At 39.8% G+C, this 9,718-nt stretch overlaps 2 protein-coding genes across 4 annotated transcripts in view; one reads left to right on the plus strand and one right to left on the minus strand.

The window, feature by feature from the left end:
- slc4a5b (solute carrier family 4 member 5b) overlaps positions 1 to 5,903 on the plus strand; it is a 36,474-nt gene extending 30,571 nt beyond the window's left edge. For all 3 annotated transcript variants that reach the window (XM_030064578.1, XM_030064580.1, XM_030064579.1), the window contains 2 exons: positions 2,122 to 2,174; positions 4,977 to 5,903. In XM_030064578.1, coding sequence (XP_029920438.1) covers positions 2,122 to 2,174; positions 4,977 to 5,244 — 321 coding nt within the window. In that variant the 3' untranslated portion in view covers positions 5,245 to 5,903. The remainder of the gene's footprint in view (positions 1 to 2,121; positions 2,175 to 4,976) is intronic.
- A 764-nt stretch (positions 5,904 to 6,667) lies between these two features.
- Positions 6,668 to 8,530, minus strand: ubc (ubiquitin C). The gene is made up of 2 exons (XM_030064582.1): positions 8,378 to 8,530; positions 6,668 to 7,486 (listed from the first exon to the last, which is right to left on the minus strand). The coding sequence occupies exon 2, from the start codon at positions 7,477 to 7,479 to the stop codon at positions 6,790 to 6,792; it is 690 nt and encodes a 229-aa protein (XP_029920442.1). The 5' UTR covers positions 7,480 to 7,486; positions 8,378 to 8,530; the 3' UTR covers positions 6,668 to 6,789.
- Between the last annotated feature and the right edge of the window lie 1,188 nt (positions 8,531 to 9,718).

Below are 9,718 nucleotides of genomic sequence, written 5' to 3' on the forward strand. Positions count from 1 at the left end.
TATCTCCCTACCTCTTCCAGTGTGTTCCTACACTTTAGCAAGTCATGCCCATTCTGTTAGATTCAAAGATCAATCCTTACCAAAAACACAAAAAGTGAAGTTGCCCCTGATTGCCGCTGATTTACGGACAGTGATGACCTCCGGTTGACGATTCTAATTAAAGGGATGGGAATCCCAGCCAACATGGGGATTTTATTATTTCATGTTATTCTTGAGTACTATTTTCCTGAAAGTCAACAACTATAACAAAGCAGAGGTTTAGCGACTACTTTCTACTAAAGTAAAATTATTGTCAGGGAAGTCTGGGAAAACCAACCTACTGTTGTGAAAATGTCTCGCTTGTTGGAATTAGCTGTGACAATATGTTGGCAAATGTTTTCCTACTTAACATTGCTTCACTTACTAAAAATATACATTTTTTAGGGTTGAAGTAGTAGCGTTAATGTGAGAAAGTCCATGACCATGATTGGTGTCCAGAGCAATGAGGTGCAATGAGAAGAAGGTGCAATGACAAGAAAAAAAATATTTCAAGGCCCACAAATTAGTAAATTGTGGCCTTGAAATATTTTAAGAATACAGTACACTTATCTCGTGGCTGCAAATTCATTGTTAGGAATAAAAACTGCAGTTGTGTTCTCTTACACGCGAGTGTAACTTCTTAATCCCCAGCAATACTGCTCGTTTGACAGTTTTATGATGACTTTTACACATGGTGATAGTAATAAAAAAAATTTCAATAAAAAATTACACATTTTAGTTTCCCATCCCTTTAAGACAACCAGAGGCAGCTTCACACTAGATCGCTCATTTTGCATGCCGACCAGTTCCTCTCTCTGTCACTCAGTCCAAGAGCTCCCTCCCTCCCCAAGTGGCGATTCCCATGGAGGCCATAGAGCCAGGCCTCACCTCTGCTAACTCTCCCACCCAAAACCAAACCTCTGATTGTGAGTATCGTAACCCTTTCCCTTTTTTGTGGTTACTGTGTCAGTTCAAGCCACCCTGTGTATTTATCTGTATTTATTATGTCATTATGTCAGAGTAAAGCAGATGGAGTGTTGGCAGAGCTTATACTAGACACTACCCATGACCATGAATTGACTATGTGCATATTTTAATTAAATAACCTCTGGCTTTGTTCATATGTGCACAATAATGCGACAGTATTGGATATAGTGTGAGTAGGGTGAATGTCTCAGTAAGCCATTTATATGATTATATAATTTGACTACTCCACTGGTTTATTTGCTAAATGGTAGCTGTGTTCAACTTGCAAGAGACCATTAAACCTTCATTATCATTATCGTCAGTATCAATTTTTGCAACCTTCACTTTTTCCATTCACTGCAGTATGTAAGTGCATGGTTTTATGTAAGTGGTGCCAGCATGATCATAACTACAAGAGGGGGATGACAGTGAAGCATGCTTTTTGCAGCGGAGCACAGTTATAATGTCATAAACCATCTTAAAAGAAAAACACAAACTATATTTCTCAAAAAAACAAACAGACAAAAACAAACAAACAAACATGCAATCTGTATGCATAATAAATTTCAGCATTTCAGGTGGCTGAAACTTGTTGGCATGTTTTTAATTAAATAGCCATGACATATCAAAGAATTTTTAAATTAATTTCCATTTTGCGATGTTGTATTTAGAGTACATAAATGTGTGGACATTTAGAGTACATAATATCTGAGTACTTCAAAATGATGGCTACATTGACATGAATATAATAAGTGTTTGGTGTTTACATGGGGTCTGGCTTGCTCACATTATTACCTCAATGGCATGATAATCTCATTTTTGATATGCAAGTAAACATAGCCACTGTTGCACCATAAACATATCAAAAATTGTTACTAGTTAAATGTAAAAGTAATTGCATTGTAGGAATGTGATTGGTCCAGAACCTCCTCTCATTCTTGAATGTGAACGCGCACCAGATATAGAAAATATATTTTTGACATTGCCTCTGTGTATCTGAAGGTTTCACAATCTTTTTTTTTGTCTCTGTGTTTGTGTTTGCGCTGATTTGTGCATGTCTTTCTATTGCCTATGTATGCTTGCTTGTTTTTGTCTCTGTGTTTCTGTGTGTTTCTCTGTGTGTGTTTCTGCTTACAGGAGACAAACCCTTACTCGACAGTCGCTTCCGATCAAGACGAGCTAGACAACAGGTACTGTGTGCTCAAACTGCACGTGCCCTACAGTGATCTGATCTCCCCACCCGACACACACTCTGCCTGGGAGAACACCACCACTTCCAGACAATACCTCCAACTAAATGCACAACAACACAACACAAGAGCATAGAGAAGGGCTGAGACAACATGCCTTTGTCAAATATTTAAGATCACTTTGCCAAGTTTGCAGCCGCTGCATTATCACGTTCTTACATTTATGTTGGACATGGTTGTAGATACTTTTTTAGCTGTAGATAATTTATTTTTTGCTGATACTATTTGCATACATATAGCTGTGCTGTACACAGTACACTTTATGCATAGAGTGTACTGTGTACAGTGCCAATTGTCATGCAAATATTCTTGGAGTTGTACATATTCTGTTCTATACCACTAAATGATAAATAGGACTATCCTTTCATTGAATACCACCTCTAGTAGTCACATACTCTTTCTGTATTTTAATTGTTGTAGATTTTGGCATATCTAGACTAAATATTATAATCACACTCATCTCTCTTGTTCAAAATGTTATGTTCTGTGTTTGTATTAACATTATTGATGGGTACTTGGATCTGCGTCCTCAAGAAAAGCGCCCCCTTAGTGTGGGCATGAAAGGATTGCAGATTGGTGGTTTTGCTTTCTCTGTGCATGTTTTTTTCCACGATTTTGCTTATTGTCTAGCTTAGAGGTACAGTATTGCAGGAATTTTCTGAAATGCACTGTCCTCTCTGGCATTGTCAATACCACAACTTAAAGTGAAAGGTTAAACCCTTACTCCCTCAGTATTTAAAGCCAAAACTTCATCACATTATTCTCATATTTGTTGTTTAAGTATTCTTGTGACTTTTGCCTCTAAAGGGACAGTTTACCCATTTTGAAAAAAAAGTGATAATAGTTCACTTCTCTCCTAGCTGTTATGTGGAACAGTAATTTGAGTAAAATTATCATTGAAATGCATGCGGTAGTTATATGTGCATTTTAGTTTCTAGGAGTAAAATTTGTCAAGTGATGTTAAGCCTTCTTTGGGTTGATTACATTGACTATTTTTAAGAGTATTAGCTGGAGGGAAGTCCACCTCAATGGAAGGAAGTTAACAGTTAGCATTTGGAGCATCCACCCAGTATCCAGCACTCAGTAACAATAAGAGGAAGATAGCACCACTGCTGTTCTACAGAACATCTAGGCCAGAGGTAAAATAGTATAACATGTAAACGGGTGAACTATCCCTTTAAAACCAAGGTTCTTTAGGTATTTATCTTTAGAAAACTATGATGAGGTTGTCAGAGAGGCATTTTCTTTGTAATCATGCATGGGACGATAGTTGCCAGAGGACTGTAAGTGGGCCACTGTTCACATGTTTAAAAATCTGCATCACTGCCGGCACAGATAGTGATGGTGGATCAGTCATGCTTTCCGTGTTTCTCCCAGCTTCTGGTCACTGAGGGCAGCATCATAACTCTCATGTTGTTCAGTGTGTCTCACTGTTTACTGTGAGTCCAAATGTCTCCTCAAAAAACGACCTTAAAACTCTCGATTTTGCCTGCCACTCTACTAAATACATGCACTAGGCTTTAGCGACAGTAAGATTTTGGTTGTTTCTTTTGAAGATACTAATTTCCTTTTAATTTTGTCCTCTGTCTTCTCAAGTGTTCATATTAACAGAATCGTCTAAACGCTTAAGTGTGAATCAACTCACTGCTTGGGCCAACCAGACAGCACTCAGATATCGCATAACATTTCACAGCTCTTCATGTGCATGTCACGGCTGTCCTTGCATGGCTGTTGTCCTGTGTTAACACGTGTCACCCACTCTTCTGCACTGTTCTCCTGCATTGCTTTTCAGAGAAAGGTTGAGATGTATGAGAATGATTCATAACCGCATGGTCAACCCCACTCCTGAGCTGACCGAGCTTATTAAATATTCAGAAATCAAACAAAAACAATAGCTCTTCATCATTTGTTTTTTGTTTTGTTTTGTTTTTGTTTTTTAAATTAGATTCCAGAATTTAGCTTTTGATTTAATAGTAACCTCTGTATTGTACTAATCTACAGTATATTTGGAACAGTAAAATAGTTCAATTAAATTCTTTGTCATGATGTTTTGCAGTCATGATAATATAATTAAGATGATTGGCTTTACCAATAAATAACTACATAAATAAATGTTCTAAAGGGATATATGAAGGGATTTGCAAAACTTTGGTGAATTATTAAATGTGCTATGTGTAACATATTTAGACATGCAGCATATTACTGTCAAATTGTGATATTTGGTGATGGGGGAAATTAGCAGCCTCCATCTCACACTGGTAGTTTGTGCTTTTATTTCTCAAAGCTAAGACCACATTTCCCATAAACCATTTTGTTTACAGTTTCAAGGAGACTGTGGCTACTTATTATTATTTCCTCACAGCTGAGGTACTATGGCCATTTGTTTAACTCCATTTGCACTTGAAGAACAGCTCCTGTTTTGTGCCATAAAGCAATATCCCGTTAGAATACAGCCTGAAGCATTGTCAGCAGACACCCAGTGAAATGTGACACAGTGACACACAGTGTTGTTGATGGTCTCTTTTATCTATGACAGATATACATGGCAATGATTTAAAATTCTACATGTAGCACATTTAATCGTAAAAGAATGAGAAGACAATTTAAGAGACTGCATCTCAAAGTTTCACGTCTCCCACTGTGGCACTTGGCTCCCCTGTATATTTTGGAGTTTGTGTGTATGTGTGTGTGAGAGAGATGGAGAGAAAGTGTAACCTGAGTGGTTCCGCCACTGTTCCTCAGCATTACTCTGCACCTGAAGATCTGCCCCCCCTCACCCGCCCACTCCCAGATGAGCCTTGCCCCCGGAGACTCTTCACCAGTCCTGCCGCCATGCCAGCCTCTGCCCCACATCAGCATCCGGGTGGAGTCAGACTGTGACGAGTCTGGTTTCTACCCCAAGCGACATAGACTTCACCCCCCCAATAACCTGACACCTGAGATACACAGAGACTTTTATCGAAACGCACACACTCAGTTTGGTAACTCCTATAGGGAGGCCATTCTGTAAACAGACAGGAGAGAATTTATTTTTTAATTCTGTCAGCTTAAGAGAACTCAGGCAACCCCCAAAACACAGACGCACAGGGCAGATGCATAGTGTAGAAGCGTTATGATTATTACTTTCCATCTGCCTATCTCTATGTCAGCTTAGCTTAATTTTTGAGAGCTTGAACAATGGTTTAAATACTGTAGCATACATGTCTGCAGTACTTCAAATGGAAGAGTGACCTCTCTCTTTCTCCTCTTTAAATTGCCATTTAATCACATGAATTATTATTATACTATTAAGTCCCCTACTTAACCTGGGTGTGGCTTCCTGAGAGTATCTCAGCAATCAGACCATCTTAGCCCACAGGAGTAGTGCTGAACACAGAGGTGCTTTAGGAAGCCTCACTTCTTTTAGTAATTATAGTTAAAAAGAAACAACCAAAATATCTTGATAAAGGCATTAATCTGCTGTGAACATGTTTTAGACCAAGGCATCAATATTGCTGATCATGATTTGTTTATTATTCTATTGGATATTTTTGCTTACTTATGCCTCTTGCTTGTCTGTGAACATCTTAAGCATGGTAGAGATTGTGATTTACATCATGGTTTATGTACATAAAACATGAGTGAGAAGCTCTCAAAATGTAATAAAATAGCAATGAAAATCTCTTTGAATCTTTTGTTTGTTTTTGTCTAATACTGCAGTAGATTATATCAGATCCTCATAATATAGTAATGTTCAAAATAACAAGTCAATTGCAGACTATGTTTCAGTACGTTACTACAAGATCCAGGCAGCAACATGTTCATTGGTATGATAGCATTACTGTTATAACCAGGTTTTTTTCTGCTGTGATGTGAACTCATTGGAAGTATATAGCATATTATGATCTACAGTGACACCTTGTGGTTGAAAAGCAAATAGACCTTAGGTAACCATAACAATAACAAGAAACATTCATCTGTATTTTTACCACTTAAGCCAAACAAACCTGCTGACCTGGTTGGGCTGACAAGATTGTAGTAGAAGAAAACCTGCTTTTGCGTTTTTTGTGTATTGTAGATTAATAGGATTAACTATGATTAACTGGGGAATTTACCTGAGTTAAAAAGTCAGTTATGGTAACTATTGGGAATAATGGGCCAATCATCAACATTACTTCGTATTAAATTGGGTGATAGTCATTTTACAAGTTAGAGTGGTTTTCATGGGTCTGCTTTTAAAGCCATGTTGAGACAGCAATGAGGAGACTGTTGTTACACTTACAATGACACCAATTATCTTAACCTAATTCTAATATTGCCACTCCAAATGTGCATAAACTATTACTGATGTCAAACTCAAAAGTGTTGGGACCCGAGTGCTAAACTATGTTCAGTATTAGTTAAAGCCACAAACATGAAGATGATTAAGGCCTAATTAAAGACAGACAAAATGATCATCTGGAATGCTCAACTTTTATTGGAACTTAAAAGCATGACTGATAGCAAGATCAGAATGGAAATTAAAAGCTATAAGTGAGTGGTGTGGAATAATCAGACACTTGAGAGCTGCAGCTGCTCAGTTTCCACCACGGAGACGCAGAACCAGGTGAAGGGTGGACTCCTTCTGGATGTTGTAGTCGGAAAGGGTGCGGCCATCTTCCAGCTGTTTGCCGGCGAAGATCAGACGCTGCTGGTCAGGGGGGATACCCTCCTTGTCCTGGATCTTGGCCTTGACGTTCTCAATGGTGTCACTTGGCTCAACCTCCAGGGTGATGGTCTTGCCAGTCAAGGTCTTCACGAAGATCTGCATGCCTCCCCTGAGACGGAGCACAAGATGGAGGGTGGACTCCTTCTGGATGTTGTAGTCTGAGAGGGTGCGGCCATCTTCCAGCTGTTTGCCGGCGAAGATCAGACGCTGCTGGTCAGGGGGGATACCCTCCTTGTCCTGGATCTTAGCCTTGACGTTCTCAATGGTGTCACTTGGCTCAACCTCCAGAGTGATGGTCTTGCCAGTCAGCGTCTTCACGAAGATTTGCATGCCTCCCCTGAGACGGAGCACAAGATGGAGGGTGGACTCCTTCTGGATGTTGTAGTCTGAGAGGGTGCGGCCATCTTCCAGCTGTTTGCCAGCAAAGATCAGACGCTGCTGGTCAGGAGGGATACCCTCCTTGTCCTGGATCTTGGCCTTGACATTCTCAATGGTGTCACTTGGCTCAACCTCCAAAGTGATGGTCTTGCCAGTCAAGGTCTTCACAAAGATCTGCATTGTGACACTGTGGAATGAAAATAAAACATTTAAAATAGTATTGAAAGTATTTATGCACTCATTGTATACACGCCATAGTAATGGCAGCCAATAATTCGCAGCAGCTGAGTGTTTCTGGTAACACATCATTGTGTGGAGGCTGGTGACAACAGAGTTCCTCCCAGAAAGGACAGTTGGCTGCTGACGTCCAAACTGCTTGTTTATCTGAACAAAACACTCACGTTAACCATTATGTCGGTCAAACATTTGACCTAGCGGCCTTCACGTCTACTCGCTTTAAAAATATGGGTGGGGTTCACTGTTCTCGCAAGTCACTGCTAGCTAATTAATAAAGACTCATTTCGGCCCCCCAAAAATTTAAAAAACCATTACTCGTTCTTGACCATCTTAACTAAACTGAACATTGAACTGACAACAATAAACCTAGCGTCGTTACAATAAAACGGTGCTCGCACAGTTAGCCAATGTTCAATCGACGATTCAGTAAACACAAGACAGCTGTTTCAAATTTATATTGGCCCACTGCCAGCTAAGCTAACAGCTAGCTGACGTCGTAAAGCTAGCCGGCTCTTCCAAAAGATAGTAGCTTTAGCTAACGCTGGATGAGTAGCTTAGCGATAATCATTTGTGATATTGTCAGTTAACTAAATTAACGATAACAACCTGAGTTACAAGTAACATATCATATTTGCTGGCGTTGTAAAACTGCTTTACCGAATTAGCTAGGTTTTACTGAGAAATGTAGGCCACAAACGTAGGCTGGTGAAGACGTTAGCTATCGACAGCAGCGTTGTTACCAAAACAAAATACGTGCGTTCGTACAGTACCAACACTAACATTCGGATTGACTCATCACAAATATAAATCAAATGCCGCAGTATGATGAAGCTCTACTTACAAACAAATTTTCTCCAAGGGTGTGTGACACTCACGTCCGTACTGTTTCTTCGGGAAATAACGGCAATTTTTCCTTAAACAAAGAACAGAGGGTTTTATAGCTACTCACAACGCCTATATCCTTCCGCCCCTACGCCCTGATGGAACTATACGGGGTAGATGTCGAATCCTATCGCATCATATCAACAAATATATTGTAAAAATGAAAACTGTTACTGGAAAATACATCGCACAGATACAAGATTGACTGACAAAAATGCATTATTTTGCACGGGTAGCTTTATAGGGATCACGGGTGAGTGCTCAAGCCGCGGATGTAGACGCGAAGGGGATGTGAAAGTTGTCAGGCAAACAGCACACAGTCATCAGCTGGGCTGGGCCAGTGTCTGTCCTCATGTCACACTCTGCAGAGCTGACTGCACAAACACCCTCAACAGGTCCTGCCTGCATCAACCACAACAGCAACACTGATAAAATAATGATGATGATAATAACAACAATGATAATAATAGCATAGCAATAGGAGGATGAAGACGAATAAGAAACAACAAATCCATCATCATTCCATCAGTTAGTTTACGCATATAATCAAAACAAAAAATATAAGTTAAAGTTAGTTATCCACGCAGACACATGATCAAGAAGTGCATTAATATATAAGTAAACATCTATTTGAATACTACATGATGTGTTATATCATTATAACTGCTCAATTCAATTTGTTGATTACAATTAGTATTATTGTTTTTTTTTTGTTTTTTGTTTTTGTTTTTTGCTTGTTTGTTTGTTTGTTTGTTTTTTTTTAAATATGCCCAGACAGTTTTAATAGCTTTTTTCTCAATGTCTGGCACACTGTGGGGATTTTTGGCAAGGTAGGGAACAGGCAGTCTGAGGTTCTTTTCCAAGTCTGCATCTTGATGCTGCTCAGCCAGTGAGCATGGGTGATGTTTAAAATCCCCAATTGGCCAGTCAGGTATGGATGCACAAATATGAACACTCATGGCCCAGGAAACAACACCCTCCCACTGCAACACAAGGGGTACCATACCCACCAGATGGAAGGAAGATGAAGTTTCAAAGTTGTCTCACAAGCACACACAATACACACATTACTAAAAGCAACTAAGGCATGTGGCCAATGACATGGTTAAATGTGAGGACAAAGATATGGTGGAAAACACAGAATACTCATTCCTACCTTTATAGCTGCTAGCTGCTGGCACATGTGCAGTTTGGAGGCTTCAAAACCCAGTTTCCCCACAACAGCCCGCCAATGCACAGTGGTAGCCCAGGCCCCCTAAGGCGATCTCCCTGGCTGTGTGGAGAGATGAGGAAAGAGGCC

Source organism: Myripristis murdjan, chromosome 12 (genome assembly GCF_902150065.1).
Source record: "Myripristis murdjan chromosome 12, fMyrMur1.1, whole genome shotgun sequence".
Classification (NCBI taxonomy): Eukaryota; Metazoa; Chordata; class Actinopteri; order Holocentriformes; family Holocentridae; genus Myripristis; species Myripristis murdjan.